The 16,818-nt window shown below is 40.6% G+C and overlaps 1 protein-coding gene across 2 annotated transcripts in view; it reads right to left on the bottom strand.

Annotated features, from left to right (window-relative positions):
- per1a (period circadian clock 1a) overlaps positions 1-13,331 on the bottom strand; it is a 32,303-nt gene extending 18,972 nt beyond the window's left edge. Inside the window, exons 1-5 of one of the 2 annotated variants that reach the window (XM_052117120.1) lie at positions 13,163-13,331; positions 4,835-5,313; positions 3,999-4,261; positions 3,281-3,402; positions 2,975-3,176 (exon numbers count right to left, since the gene is read on the bottom strand). In XM_052117120.1, coding sequence (XP_051973080.1) covers positions 2,975-3,176; positions 3,281-3,402; positions 3,999-4,261; positions 4,835-5,205 — 958 coding nt within the window. In that variant the 5' untranslated portion in view covers positions 5,206-5,313; positions 13,163-13,331. Of the gene's footprint in view, positions 1-2,974; positions 3,177-3,280; positions 3,403-3,998; positions 4,262-4,834; positions 5,314-9,314; positions 9,468-13,162 lie in introns of those variants that run through there. The other variant, XM_052117121.1, reaches the window with a different exon arrangement.
- Between the last annotated feature and the right edge of the window lie 3,487 nt (positions 13,332-16,818).

Raw genomic sequence — 16,818 nt, 5'->3', positions numbered from 1 at the left:
TCAGGGCGCTCAGAGTATATTTGGAACGTTCTGCCCTGTTCAGACAGACGGAACAATTATTCGTATGCTTTGGCGGCCGCACTAAAGGTCTCGCAGTTTCAAAGCAAAGAGTATCGTGCTGGATAGTGGATGCTATAGCGCTGGCTTATGAAGCCAAGGGCCTTCAATGCCCCTTATAGGCGTCAGAGCTCACTCTACGAGGAGCATGGCCTCCTCGTGGGCGTGGTCGAGTGGGATACCCATTGAAGATATTTGTGCGGCGGCAGGCTGGGCCTCACCTTCGACATTTATCAGGTTTTATAACCTACAGGTCCCCTCATTGCATTCCAACATTCTATCAGCCTGATTATAGAATGGACTGGAGTATGTATATGCTGAGCATTATCTCCTCCCTTATAGGTCCGTCTCTGACTGACTTAAAGGATTTTTTATGCATATCAGTACATAGAAAACTCAGTACATAAGATATGTGCTTGTGTTTGTACTATGAGCGCCCCACCATGGACCACCTTGGAAGGCGCTCTATACTATCCCATTATGTAGCTTGCCGTTGGCCGGCTCGTGGAATAATCACTTTGCTTTAAGGCTCAGGCATCTGCCTCTGGCTTTACAGAGCGAAGTCAGCACGCACAGCGTTTTGCATGGTGTTCCCATAGCGTAAGCTACTTACGCAATAGGAGAGACCTCTCGATAGGGAACGACTCGGTTACTAACGTAACCTCGGTTCCCTGAGAGGAGGGAACGAGTATTGCTTAAGCTGCCGTGCTTGTGCTTGGTCAGTTCGCTTCAGTCGATTGAACCTAAAGAACTCTCATGACGGGGCGCCTAATATATAGCCTTAACCATGCTAATCTTGGCTGGCTCTGAGCACACGGCGGTGGCGCGCTCATTGGTCGCGCGTTCAGAGTCGCCCCGTCATTGGTTCGAGCAAGTTGCCGCAGCACAGCCAATGACCGAGCTGCCTCGCTCATTGCTGTCTGCTGTGCAGCTGCAATGCGTTTTACATAAAGACTTCAATATTTCTCGAGAAACTGAGTTTTCCCATAGCGTAAGCTACTTACGCAATACTCGTTCCCTCCTCTCAGGGAACCGAGGTTACGTTAGTAACCGAGTCGTTATCACAACCCTTTTTCCTGTGTTTTTCCTCTCTCGAAGCGAGAGCGTTCCACAGGGTCATTCTCAAAAAATTTTGACTTTCCAACTTACAAAATATTGACATTTTCTATTCAGTTCAGTTTTTGCCTATAAACGCTGAAGGTAAACATTTCACGACATGTTGACATTAATTTTTATTCATAAAGGACAACTTGGCAGTCGTTCTTTCTTTTATGAATTTTTTTTTCATGAATGAAGTTAACACTAATGACGGTTAAATGGGTTACAACACCACATTTTGAGGGTTCAATGGGGTACAACATCAAATATTTGTTAAAATGTGAATAACTGTGGCAGCAGGGGCGTGGTCAAGTGCCCATCCGGAGAGAGAGAGAAGCGGTAAGGGCACTTACACCTCTGAACTTTGACCTTAATTATTTTCCACAACTTTTTATATTTTAAAAAACTTAAACTTTGATAACACCAATGCCATGAAATAAGGGACAAACATTACTTTTCAATTTTTTTCTCCCCTTTTTTTCTCCCCTTTTCTCCCCAATTTTGGAATGACCAATTTCCAATACTTAGTAGGTCCTCATGGTGGTGCGGTTAATCAACTCAATCCGGGTGGTGCCTCCGCTTCTGAGACAGTCAATCTGCACATTTTATCACATGGCTCGACACTGTGGAAACTCACAGCATGTGGAGGCTCATGCTACTCTCTGCGATCCACACACAACTTACCACGTGCCCCACTGAGAGCGAGAACCCCTAATCGCGACCTCGAGGAGGTTACCCCATGTAACTCTACCCTCCCTAGCAACCGGGTCAATTTGGTTGCTTTGGAGACCTGGCTGGAGTCACTCAGCACACCCTTCAATCGAACTCGCGACTCCAGGAGTTGTAGTCAGCATCAATACTCAGGCCCCATTTTTTTTTATTATTTAAATTATTAATAATAATGTTGTTTTGCTTTTTATACACATGTTCGGCCTTGCACTAATACTTATATTAAAAACAATTACAAAATAAATACATAAATAACATTACATGTCATAGAAGTGGTGTGTACCAGCTGAAGGGGACAAGGATTTTTTTCAAGCAATTGACAATTTCAAATATATTTTCTAAACAATTTGCAAAACTGTGTCGAGCCATTTCATATCATTAAAGATTAGGTTATAGAATGATACATTTTATTTATTTGCTATTTGAAACCTTTTTCATGACTAAAAAAGTAAAGAGACATGTTTGTCAACATATTTTGATATTGACCCAAATGTTGTCAGACAAAATCTATTTTGTGAGACACAAAGCTGCCTTTACAGAAGGGGGCGCTAGACGGCTCACAAAACTGAATCCTCCATTGATCTGCATTCAAATCTCAGAACATTTTACATCTCATCTAATTTTTTCACTCTGGAGAGTATTTTTTATTTAAAACTGATAGTTGTAAGGATTCATACTTGGTAAATCTGCCACAGCAGTATCTATAAAATATATATTTTTTTAAATCCTCCAGTAAAACTTGATTGTGATTGGTCCATTCTTAACAGCGCTGCCAAAAGTAACAGGTGTCATGTGACAGTGCCGTCTATGTGCTGTCTGCTTCAGAAGTGGTCTGTCGTCATGTTTTTCCAAAAATATAATTCATTTATTAAATGATTTAAACAACATATTTTATGATTTTCTATAATTCAAGAACTTTTTAAGCACCTCTTGGTAAAAATTGCTATTCTCAAGGATTTTCCAGGAGTTTGAAAATGCCAAATGCAAGTACTTCAAGCACTTTCTACGAACCCTGTGTATTTGGCAATTATAACATATATATATAACATTTGTTTACTATGTATGCACAGTAAAAGAAACTCCCACATACTGGTTCCAGCACAGGACGCCCATGGCGGCAGACGGCAGGGAGCGGTGCTGCTGTAAAAGGTGCTGACATCCTGTGGCGCAAGCAGCTCAGAAAACAGCGCCCCCTGTAGCCTCTCGGGTGTACAGCGCAGCAGAGAGGCTGCCTGGGATGAAATGTAAACCACTTTACCAGAGAGGAAAGAAACTGCCACAGAGAACGTGTCCTAAGATGAAAGATAGAAAAAATATTATTGAACATGTATTGTTGAAAAACATTTTTCTGAAGACTCAAGGCCTGATGTGTATGAGGTATCCTGTCCGGTCATACCGTGTTTTGAAGGGTGTACTCTGATGTAATGTTGTCTAGCTCTTCAATAGTATATGACGACAGGTCCAAACAACACCCATGACTCTCTTCTATACTCCACTGATGGTAATACTCTTGATTAGCTGCAACAGAATAGATCACATCCATTCATTAGCAACTTTGCAAGCACACATAACAGAACATGGAGACACCCAAATTGAGATTCACTTTTACTTTAGGAAGTAAAACTTTGGAATAAAACATTTTAATTATGTATTTCAATCTAGTTTCCAAGTCTACACTCACAAAGTAGCAGAATATGTCTATCAGTCCTGTTTTAGGGGCCGTTCTCACCCAAAGTGTTTTTGCATCCATCTGTGCTTTTTTCCATTTGTTTTTCTACGTAAAAATGTGCTAGAAGGATGTTTTTGACCGCTGTGCTCACTGTTTTGTTATCATCTTGTACAGGAGTGCTACATTTTTACAAGATTACAACAATTATTTCCAATTTTAAAAATGCATCTTGAGACACATATGTGTTCTATTCGTTGTGCTACATCTAGCATTTTTTAGCGCAAGAATGTGTTTGAATATCGAAATATTTACAAATTTCAGACAGTATACTGCTGTATGAACAGGACAATTTGAGAGTTATACATGATAGTACAGTTGCCAATCCCAAATACTGATTGAGCGAATATAGCCTTAGAAACTCTTGCATTTCATTGGCTTAACTTACCCCGGACTTGTTTGACGCAGCTTAGAGCATACTGGAGGGAGGCCAGAGTGCTAGATTGACCCTTTCCACGTCGTTCCTTTGGCATGCGAATCTTGAGCTCGCGTAGGGCCTTCAGCAGCTCTCGCTGAGTCTGCAACCGGGCTGGCTGTTCATTGCTGCAACCTTTGGGTTGCTGGGAGTTTGGGTGGTTCCGCTCTGAGCTGCCACTCAAAAGACTATACGAAACCGAGCTGCTTGGTGGGGAGGGACTGTTTCCATTTGAGCTGAGGAGATTTTTGCACATAAAAATAACAAATAATTTAAGTCTACACAGATTGAAGCATAATTATGTTAAAAGGATAGGCCACCCGAAAATAAAAAGTCTGCTATCATTCACTCACCCTCATGTTGTTCCAAACCCATAAGACTTTCTTCCATGGAACACAAATGGAGATGTTAGGCAGAATGTTAGCCTCAGTCACCATTCACTTTCATTGTATGGAAAGTGAACAGGTTTAACATATTTGTGTATTATTTTACTATTATATTCCATCAGGAGCATTATTTACAGCTATTTAAGTTGTAGATGCATGTCACAAAAGGAGATATTTAATATTAAGCACTATGCCAAATGCCCAAGCTACTCTTTTCCATACAATAAAAGTGGATGGGGACCAATGACATTTGTAGTCAGCATTCACTTTCATTGTATGGAAAAGAGCAAGATACCTCCTTTCGAGTTCCACTAAACAAATAAAGTCATATGGTTTGGAATATTAGGGTTGAGTAAATGATGACTGAGAATTTTTGTTTCTGGGTGAACTAGCCCTTTAAAAGACCAATTTCCATTTGGCTACCTCTTGTTTTCTGTAGTCTCTGTGGTTGAACCCTTTCCATTGTGAGACCTGAAGGTGGATGCTCCCCTTCCCATTTGCCCTTCGCTCTCCCTCCCAGTTGAGTCATTCCCACTCGAGTGGGCATCTCTTTCATCAGAATGTGATGGCTGAGGCTCTGTAGAGATGTCCAGCCTGGGACAGACAAGCTGGCTGTGATTGTCTAAGGAACTGTCGCTCATTTCGGCAGATGAATTCCTTTGGCTAAACCCTTCATCCTCGTGCATTATTTCCTTCCCCGTTCTCGTACCACTGCTCACAGGTGTTTGGAAGTTGTCATTACTCATAATGGAATAATTAAAGCAAGGAGTGTCTGAGACCAAGGGGTCATGCATGAGAAATCCTCCGTACAATTTCTAAATTGTAGTGATTTCACTCCTTATTTTTTGTAGATTCATCCACTTAATAGTCCTTAGACTGAGGAAACTGGCGTTCTACACCATCTGGTGGGACAAAAGAATAAACAAAATGTTTCTAAATATTTTCAGGCAACATCAGCACACAATACTAACATCTGCAAGAGACAGAGATGCTAAGGACATATCTGAGGCTTGGTACCTCAGGAAAAAGAGAGATATGAAGAGATAAGAATTCCTTTGCAATTTCAAGTCATTGCCTATAAAATGTATGCAGAGAATCATAAAGTAAAGTTACACAGATCATTCACAGATCAATTCTTACAGTATTTTCCATTTCATTTGAATTTGTAATTAGGTTTCCATCCAATAATATATTCATCAGGTAGTATCAGTCAGAGGAGATAAGCAGTAAATGGAGAACAAAAGAATAATGTGAAAGTGAAAGTGGAGATTTATAGTAAAAAGGACTTAAATATTTATCTGTTTCTCAACCACACCTATCATATCGCTTCTGAATATATAGATTTAACCACTGGAGTCGTATGGATTACTTTTAAGCTTTTTAAGCTGAACTTTATGTGATTTCTGGATCTCCTGGCTCGAAACTAACTGCCAATAAAACAGGGTCACAGACACCATTTCCTCAGAATTTCTGACTGAGAACCAGGAGCACATCTCTCGTGCCTCAAGAACTCTTGAGACTTGTAGTGTGGCTAGTGTTCGCAATGTCTCGTTCCCTTTGTCTCAGGGAACTGATGATACGTACATAACCGAGACGTTCCCTTGCGACTCGGTCCACTTGACATTGCGTTTATTAGCACATATGGGGAACAGATTCCCATCACGCCGCACTACACAACATAACTTCCCAGAGAGGAAACATGGCGCCGCAGTCTTATGGGACGGCGACCGACATGAGTATGCCGCTTTGAAGGGTGTGGTCAGGACCTTGGGTACATAGCCTTTCCTGGGTTTGACAGTGGCTCTTGAAAGACCGGGCCAAACTCAACATGAATTGTCGACTGATAATGCATGCATGTCACATACCTGTTTTACTGAGACTGGAGCCAGCAGTAGTCCAAATGCTTGAAGGGGAGCACTGCGAAGAAGTCGGGACTGTAGCCGGCCGAGGTGGGTTTAATCATCTTGCTCCTTTAAGGAACTTTATGATTAAATCATGCTTATCTATAGAGGCACAGGTTTCATGTGCGTGATACGCAGATATAGTTGCCACATATACACTTTGAGCATTGATGGGGTGAGTCCTGCGCCTAATTGCTCTTGAAGAAATATTAGAATTTCAAGTATGGGTCAGTTTACTGGGTCTTTGCTGTGTGAGAGACACCAATCAGTGAACACCTTCCATTTTAGTGTGTCTTGTGGATGGTGCTCTGGCTTGTAAAATGGCATTCATGACTGAACGCGTCAGTTCTGGCATGTGCAGTGCGCTCCGTTCAGGTGCCACACATGCAGGTTCCACAGCTGGGGCTGGGGATGCCAGATTGTGCCATGCGCCAGAGAGAGGAGATCCCTCCTCAGTGGTATTTCCCATGGTGAGCTGTACAGGATCTCCATAATTTCCGGAAACCATAGCTGGTTGGCCATTTCTGTGCAACAAATAGAACCAACATGACAGCTCACTATTTCTGACTGAAAGCCTTTAAGGCTAGAATTACAGCCGATAGCTCTAAGTGGTTGATGTGCCATGCCCTCATCGCACCTGTCCAGGTGCCAAAAGTTGGCCGTCCATTACACACTGTCCCCTAACCTGTGTTGGAAGCATCCGTCGTCACCACTTTCTGCCTGACAACTTGAGACTTCGAGTACCAGAGGGGACAGTGCGTATTCTCCACTGAGGCAAATAGATTGATTTCTGCTTTGCCAGATATTTCCCAAATCCTCAATACAGTTTGAGGGTGAAGTCTCCTGAATTCTGCCTTGGCGGTTTATATATGCCACAACTGTCATGTCGTCTGAGCGAACCAGGACATGACAGTTTGATATTTCTGACTGAAAAGCCTTTAAGGCAAGAATGCTGGTAAAATGCAGGAGCTGTCCGTAGTGCTAAGCAGCTATACAGTGGTGGGATATAATGATGCGCATGCGTCCTTGGCGCCAAGCACGTCGCGGCACAAGGCGCTTCAGCCAGCACTGAAGGGATCTAATTTGTAAGAGACCTAATGGAATGACCGCCACCACAAATCCCAATGTTTTCTGTAACAAGTTACAGTGGAAATGTTCTCTCCAGTTTGAACTGAGACGGACACAAAAGAATGGCTGAAGCAGTAAGTCTGGCTGGTATAACAAAGCCTCTGATTATGGCAGTAACAGCCAATTGGCGAGGTAGTTCATGATGCGCATGCCATTCAGTCTCAGAGGGGCGAGAACTGCACCGATGCACTTTATGAATGTGCGAGGAGACAAAGACAGTCCGAATGGCAGGACTTTGAATTGATACGCTGTTCCCTCGAACGCCAATCTCAACTTGAGGTGCGACTGTTCAGGTTCCTCTGGGGGAGACCAGTCAGGGTGAAGCTCTTTGACCGCCCTTGTAAGGACACGGAGCATCTCCCTGTCAGTAGTGCCTGAACATTCCTCGCCCTCGCTGGGCGGCGAGGTGGAAAGATTTTCACAGGAGCACTACAGGGGAGCGGAGAGTCTTCTCGCTGCTGTGAATATTCTGTCCGCTGACTCGTGTGTATCGATGGCGAAAGGTAGATTGCTTCGAGACAAAAGATGATCGCTGTCTTGAAGGTAGAAATTCTGTGGAAATTTTGTCTGTGCACCAGTTTTTACAGTGGTCAGTTTCGAGCCAAAACAGGCGGGGCTCAAACACCATAGCCAATATTAGAATATTGGCGTTATTGTAGAAATGTTTCAAATAGGTCTTGTATGAAGGCACTCCCCATAAAGGTGCGTACACACTGCCAGCGACATCGCGCGCGACAGCGACTCAATACCATTCATTTTCAATGCGAGCACAGCGACTTCCGGCGACACGAGCTGTCACGACCGTTGCCGCTAGATGTGGGCGTGTCCAGCGACGCGACAAAGTTGAGAAAAGTTCAACTTTGGAGCGACTAAAGGAAGCGACAGCCAATAGGAGAGACGACGGGAGAGCTCACGTGATCCTTTCTCTCTCTCTCAGCTCCTGCAGTAACGGAAAGGTGGATGAAAGGCTAATTCTTGCTGTTAGCAATTTTCCAGTGCTCTATATGTCTCTTCCCACGTTCAAGGACATTTTTAAGAAAAATACTGCGTGGAAAGGTGTATCTGAGATCGCGGGGATTTTATGGACCCAGGCAGACCGGCGTTTGCATTTTCGCCGCAGATAAACAGCCGCTATGGCAAACAACACGCCTTGTTTCTCATTCATCTTTGATATAAAGCATTTTATGTACTGATTCCATTTATATTTAGTCTTTTCCCTCCAAAATGTTTGTTTTTAGTGGCAAGAAAAGAGATTCGCTGTCAACAGCAATGGAGTGGCATCCGTGAATGTCATTTATAAACGTTACTAGGCGACCAGTAGTGGGAACACCCACTAGCGACTTCACCGCCAGCCACTGGAGACCTGCAGCGATAAAGTCGCTGGCAGTGTGTACGCACCTTAAGCGTTAATAAACGCAGTGTCAATTGGACTGAGTCGTAAGGGAACTTGAATGAGTGCCATCTGTCTTTAAACTTGTTGAACTACTGACTGACACCTTATAATCACTTGCTAAAGCAAAATCAGATATTTTTTTATAGTTATCAAACTCATGCACAATACACATTTTAAACAAAAAAACATGCTTAAAAATAGTGAGTTATAATGAAGTCATTTGATCATGCAACTTTTAACACAGCCATAAAACGTGTCATCCTATTAGAGCATGCTCTTAGGTTTATTTTACAACAAACGTTATGTTAGGCATGCCAACAGCTGGTATTGTCACCAGGCAATGACAATAATAAAGAAAGACGTAATGTTTACGTGTTAAAAAAAAAACATTTTTGACAAGTTCATGACTTATTAGCCACTTATACTAAGGATGCAAGACAATGTACACATTAAATACAATTATGATGACAATCTACCTTACCTTATAAATGTATTTCAGTTAAATCCAAAGTGAAGTTTAATTTCGTTTTCAGACCAGGTATACGAACAAACGCCTGTGTAGCACAATGGTTCTTTACTGTACCTTCCGTTTTCCACCGCTGACAGCCCGTGTGCGCGCATCAACATCGTTCAACTTTGGGAACAAATTTCACGTGTCTCCAGACCGCTCCCTAGACCACTCGCATTGGCTACCAGCCGACGAATCATCCGCCTATTATACATAAACCCCGCCCAATAACACAAAACTAACGCTCTTATTGGGCGTATGGGCTTGTGGGAACAGTGTTCCTTTGTCACGTTGTAGCAGTACTTCCCTCAGAAGTGTAGACGTGAGGCAAGGACAAGGCTCTAGTCTAATGGAACTAACATAACAATATTAACTGCTGTAGAGACGCATTAAGAGCAGTTCACTCAGAACGCCTTTTTTGTGTCTGTCTGTGCTCTTTTACCATTGTTTTTTTTCTCTGTAAACCGGAGGAGCGCAGCGTGTTTTAGACGCCGTGTCAGTTAAAAATAACGTCTCGAGACGTGTTCTGTTATATTCATAGTACTGCGTCTAGCTTTTTAGGACAATAATGCGTTTTTGCTGTTTTTCAATAATTTTCCTATTATGACAGTCAATAAAACGACTTAAAATAGACGAATGATTCTGTATAACTTATTAGATATTGTTAGGCATTCATTGGTGGGCGTACTCGTTGTACTCTTTTGTAATTGCGCGATATTTATAGTAATTACGATATCAACACAGTCTACCGAAGTCGAATGCGTTACTTGTGTCAGCGTGTACTTGATGTGTCTGTTCACCTGACACTAACACATGTGCAGGGCCGTATCAAGACAGTGTGGTGCCCCTGGGCACTATACCTCAAAAGGCCCCCCCCAAAAAAAAAAGTTCGATCACGCGCGCGCGCGCACACACAAACACACACACACATTGCATTGCAATCTTGATCAGACTGTTCATTATGCGAAATAGAGCGATATGTATCGCTATTTAGTTTTATTTATTTTTATACCGTGTATTCTCCGTGTAAATTCGTGCACCGAGACGTGACGCCCGTACCGTTTCGGTTCAATACGAATAACTTACATGTACCGTCCCACCCCTAATATTTATCTTCATTAATGTCCTCTTCCTCACCCGAGTCTTCCTCGCTCCTGTCTCCCCCAAGGACAAGGAGAATATCCTCATTCGCCTGGCGGTCATCGCCGACGCCCTGACTAACATTAGCAGCTGCTGCATCTCCCCCGCTAGCAGCGCCAGCGGTGTCAGACTTAGTGCTGCTGGTGTCTGCAATTCCCGTGTTCTCCCAAAAAAACTAGTGATTTAACAAAAAATTTGTCGATCCCTGGAACATTTTTTATTGTAGCTAAACGTCTAGCATCCTTCTCTTTCTTTAATCTTCTTTTTGCGAAACCACTCAATTGCCGTCTGTCCATTTTGGATTTTGATTCATTTTCTGTAGTAGCCGTTAAAAAAATGACACATTTGCGCGTAATTGTTGTGGACCAACTCAACTGTGACAGATTGGGGAGGGGGGGAGTGATAGTGGTCATGTAATCTTCATTTATTTATAATTTATTATTATTATTATTATTGTTAAATTAGTGTTCATAAACAAGTTATGTATGGTCTTTCAAGAATTTCAAGTTAATAATATAACAATTTACGAAAAATATTTTTAAAGCTTGTGTCATGTGGTGCCCCCTAGTGGTTGTGAATGGTTGGTGCCCCTGGGCACTGGCCCAAGTGCCCTTATGGATAATCCGGCTCTGCACATGTGGGTGTGTATTTGTGTGTGTGAAGGCGCTGCCAGCTATTATTGTGCAAAAAAAAAACATCTCTGTCTCATGACTGTACTTCCTATTCTTTACTAAAAATACACAGATATGCATTTGGACAATGTGCCAGCCAAACATGTGGAAACAAGAAGTGCTGAGTACGCTATTTATCTATGGGATTATCAAATAATTTAATTCAATGGTTAAGAATGCCAAAACAGCGAGTGAATGTAATTATTAGTAAAAATAAAAGATTAATTCAAAGAGCAGTCTGTTTGGGGTAACTACAACTTTGAAATCCCTTACAAAAATGTACTGTGGTGGTCACATTGTAGGCCTACAGTAAAGGCAAAGGCATTAGCATGGTATTCAAACATGGTACTTATTTGTCTTTACAATCTTATCTGATTATATTGTTTGTGGAAATAGTGTATTCATTAAAAAGAGGACTTTATACATTTAGTAACGACTCTTAATTAATGCAGACAGTTTGCATCGTTCAATTGAGAGTACATTGTTAAAGGATAAAAGGATGATTGACAGACATCTTTATCGGTACATTTTAATGAGCAAAGGCGTTCCTGTGAAAGTGTACCAACCACCTCTTGGAGTTACCCCGCCCACTTTTGTAGTTTCCGGCCCCCTATTTGGAGATCTTCGGGCTGCAGCTACCCTAATTGTGTTCAAGGGATAGTTCACCCAAAAATAAAAATTCTCTCATCAATTACTCACCCTTTGTATGATATACTTTTTTCTACTGAACACAAACAAAGATTTTTAGATGTGTGTTTCAGTTCTGTAGGTTTATACAATGCAAGTGAATGGAGACCAGAACGTTTAAGATCCAAAAAGCACATAAAGGCCGCATAAAAGTAATCCATACGACTCTAGTGGTTAAATCTATATATTCAGAAGTGATATTATAGGTGTGGGTGAGAAACAGACCAATAGTCCTATTCAGTCCTTTTTTACGATCCCTGCCCAACAGGTGCTGATATGTATGAAGAATGTGAATCTCTTTTGCTCTATATTTTTTTATTTACCAAAGAAAGTAAATGGGGACTGAGGCTTTCAGTTCCCAATATTCAGCCTAACATCTCCTTTAGTGTTCCACTGACGAAAAAAAATAAAGTCATACAGGTTTGGAACAACATGAGGGCAATTAAATGATGACAGAATTTTCATTTTTGGTTGACTATCGCTTTAAAAACCTACAGTTACCACATGATTTTATGTGTAACTTAATGCACAAGATGAAGAAGGAAGCAGGAAGATGAGCATATGACAGCTGTATTATTTGTTATTTATTTATTTTTTATTTTGGTAGGATTACCTCATGAAATGCTTTTCTTTTTTTTACATGTTTTACCTTACCCTAACAAATTTCTGTTTCTTCTGTGCATCATGCATTGGGTTTTAGAAAACCCCTTTAAATAATTATTTATTACATCAATGCATCAATTAAAATTTGATATGTGTAATAAAAAGTCAGTAACTATTAAAAATGTATAAATATTTTGTTATTATCTTTTAATTAGTCTTGTCCTAAACTGTACTGTAACTATGATCTGCGGATGAAAGAATCTGTTTAATGGACCAGCAGTAAAAAAAAAGATACATTTGAACGAGTGCCATATATCTGTAAACTTGTGGTCACCTTATAATCACTTGCTAAATCAAAATCAAATTTTTTTTTTATAGTTATCAAACTCATGCACAATACACATTTTAAACAAACAAACATGCTTAAAAATAGTGAGTTATAATGAAGTCATTTGATCATGCAACTTTTAACACAGCCATAAAACGTGTCATCCTATTAGAGCATGCTCTTAGGTTTATTTTACAACAAACGTTATGTTAGGCATGCCAAGAGCTGGTATTGTCATCATGCAATGACAATAATAAAGAAAGACGTAATGTTTACGTGTTAAAAAAAAACATTATTTGACAAGCCCATGACTATTTAGACACTTATACGAAGGATGCAAGACAATGAACACATTAAATAAAATGATAATGACAATCTACAGCTTTCCTTACCTTATAAATGTATTTCAGTTAAATCCAAAGTGAAGTTTTCAGACCAGGTATACGAACAGACGCCTGTGTAGCACAATGGTCCTTTAATGTTCCTCCCGTTTTCCACCGCTGACGGCCCGTGAGCGCGCATCTCCATAGTCAAAGTTTGGGAACAAATTTCACGTGTCTCCAGACCGCTCCCTAGACCACTCGCATTGGCTACCAGCCGACGAATCATCCACCTATACAAATACATAAACCCCGCCCAATAACACAAAATTAACGCTCTTATTGGACGTATAGGCGGGGCTTGTGGGAACAGTGTTCCTTTGTCACGTTGTAGCAGTACTTCTATGTAGGGCCAACAATGAAAATATAAAGAATAAATAAAGAAAATTATTTGCAAAGAAACGTAACAAATTAATAATAGTGAGTATATTATAGTGAATAAACTAATTTTTAAATCTGACATAAATGAGTATTTGCACTTTTGTTACTTTATTTATGTATTATTGTATTTATTTATTTACCCATGTATTTATTCCCTAATTTATTTATTTCTAAATGTATTTATTTATATATGTTTATATTTCCATATTTATTAATTTCCACATTTATATATTTCCACATTTCTTTATATCCACGTTTATGTATGTCCACATTTCTGTGTTCATATGGTAATGAGGGGGCGTGCTTTCTACTTCAGGTATAACAATCAAGCTCAGCGTGCTCTAGAGTTTAGCTTAGAGGCCACAGTGACATCTTGTGGTTGGAAAAAAATATATAATAATATGAAATATATCGTTTGAATAGCCGTGCATCTCTCTCCCTCGCTCTCTCTCTCTCTCGGGCCAACTTCACGCAGGTCTCCCTGAGCTGCCTTGTTTGGCTAATTATATGTACAGGTTATTAGATCTGTTGACGTTGCCGTTTCTGTTCAGATTGTCTGCCAAGTCTCGGACATTTTGGTAAATAGGCTGTTACAGATATATAAAATTACTTAAAGGTGGGGTATGTGATTTGCAAAACGGCCGGCAGATTTTGAAAATACACAACTCTAAGGTCCTACCTTCTCTCCTCCAACGCTGGCCCTGACTCCACCCATTCGAAAAACATGGACGCGCAATCATGCACGAGCGAAAACTCAGATGCGCAGTGTTCTAGCAGTGTTCTAGACTCACTAGTCAAACAGTGCATTCACCTGTCAGACAATTTTTCAGAGCAAATTGTTGACACAGCAGGAGGAGGGGGTCGCATACCACTCTTGAAAGGTGTAGAGCTGATTTTCTCATAACTGTAAAAAAAAAAAAAGAACATCGCCAGCCCTGGCGTCTGTACAGCGGACTTCTATTCAAAACAGGATTCATAGAAATGTGGAACAACCCCACTAGCACTATAAAAGCTCTATTCTCCATACATAAATACAATCGCTTCCTGTTACTGGGTCACGAGCTTTGAGTATGCGCACGAACGGGACACGCGCGCCAGGGTGGTGGGGGGAGCGGGGCATGGTACAACCGTTTGATTGACACATTTTCTGTCCAATGATTCTAGATGGTCTTGAAAATGATTGGCTGGAGTTTTTCGAGTCCTGCCCGTTCCACAGATGATTAAATTGCTTAATTTTCATTTCAGTGCTTCTAATTTACAGCCAGTAAGTGGGTTAGGAACAGGATTTCAAGTTATTTTGAAAAAATGGTCAAAAAAGAAAATCACATACCCCACCTTTAAACAGTGATGAAAGATTTTGGTCATTTTGCCCAAAGTCGTTCATTCAATAGAGCTAATTCATTTCCTATTCGAATTGCTCTACTCACAGGTACATTTTACAATATGGAAATATAAACATATACAAATAAATAAACGAGGAAGATACATGTTGGAATAAATAAATGTAGAAATAAATAAATTACAATAATACATAAATAAGGAAATAAAAGTGCAAATCCTCATTTATCTCAGATTTGTTATTTATTTATATATTCATTTTATTTTAATTTCTTTGCAGGCATATTTATTTGTTTATTTCTTTTTAATATTGTCGCATTTGTTCCTCCATATTCTTCCCTCTGAAGTGTAGATGTGAGGGAAGGATGGGCCCCTAATGCAATGTTTTCAATCCTTTTTTCTGCCGTGGCACACTTTTTACGATTAAAATATCCCACGACACACCACTATCCCACATAACCATCATCGATAGTTTTCTGTCTGTCTTACCAGCGTGATTACTTGTAATGTTTGAAATTCGGCTATGCAAAAAACACAAGTCACATAGGTACGCTGTATAATAAGGTCACAGGTGACTAGAGCACTAATTGGGTAATGAAAAAACAACATATTTACATATTTTCCAATTCCAAATGAATTCTTCCAATGCCACAGCAAATATATATATATACACACACACACACACACACACACACACACATACACACACAGTTGCCACAGTATGCAATAGACTGCCATGTCTGTCTTAAGGTCAATATAGGTTAAAAAATGGCAACAAAAAAAACAAAACTGGTTTCTCTAGAAACTCATCAATCAATTATTGTTTTGAGGAATGAAGGCTATAAAATGCTTGAAATTGCCAAAGACCTGAAGATTTCATACAAAGTGTACACTACAGTCTTCAAAGACAAAGGACAACTGGCACTAACAAGGACAGAACGAGATGTGGAAGGCCAGATGTACAACTAAACAAGAGGATAAGTACATCAGCGTCTCTGGTTTGAGAAATAGACGCCTCACATGCCCGTTCTGTCACATGCCCTCAGCTGACAGCTTCATTGAATTCTACCCGCTCAACAGTTTCATGTACAACAGTAAAGAGAAGACTCAGGGGTGCAGGCCTCATGGGAAGAATTGCAAAGAAAAAGTCACTTTTGAAACAGAAAAACAAAAAGAAAAGGTTAGAGTAGACAAAGAAACACAGACATTGGACAACATATAATTGGAACCTCATATATCCCCATTGAGCTTTTGTGGGATCAGCCTGACTGTAAGGTGCGTAAGAAGTGCCCAACACAAGACATTCACATCTATGGCAAGTGCTACAGGAAGCGTGGTGTGAAATGTCACCTGAGTATCTGGACAAACTGACAGCTAGATTGCCAAAGATCTGCAAAGCTGTCATTGCTGCACGTGGAGGATTTTTTTAAGATTAAATTATTTTATTGATTTGTACAGATAGCAAAGAAAAACAAAACATATATACACTAAATCAACATTTAACACCCACTATTACCCCTCCCCAAACACCAACCTCACCCTGACCGTCAACGAACATCCCTGTGGTCACATATATGTATACACAAAAAATATATATATATATTTACATTTATGCATTTGGCAGACACTTTTATCCAAAGCGACTTACAGAGCCTTTATTACAGGGACAATCCCCCCGGAGCAACCTGGAGTTAAGTGCCTTGCTCAAGGACACAATGGTGACGGCTGTAGGGATCAAACCTGCAACCTTCTGATTACCAGTTTACCAGTTATGTGGTTTAGACCACTACACCACCACCACATACCATATATAATAACCTACACATTTAAAACTATGCTTCTCTCTACATAGCCCCTCCCCGAGAGTCCAACAACAATGCCAAATAACTGCCCCATTTCCCATCAAACGAATCCCAGATCCCCAGCCTTCGACATGACAGCTCCTCAAA

This window comes from Xyrauchen texanus, chromosome 44 (assembly GCF_025860055.1).
Source record: "Xyrauchen texanus isolate HMW12.3.18 chromosome 44, RBS_HiC_50CHRs, whole genome shotgun sequence".
Taxonomy (NCBI): Eukaryota; Metazoa; Chordata; class Actinopteri; order Cypriniformes; family Catostomidae; genus Xyrauchen; species Xyrauchen texanus.
The sequence above is the reverse complement of the archived record's forward strand: the minus strand, read 5'-3'. Positions and strand labels throughout refer to the sequence as shown.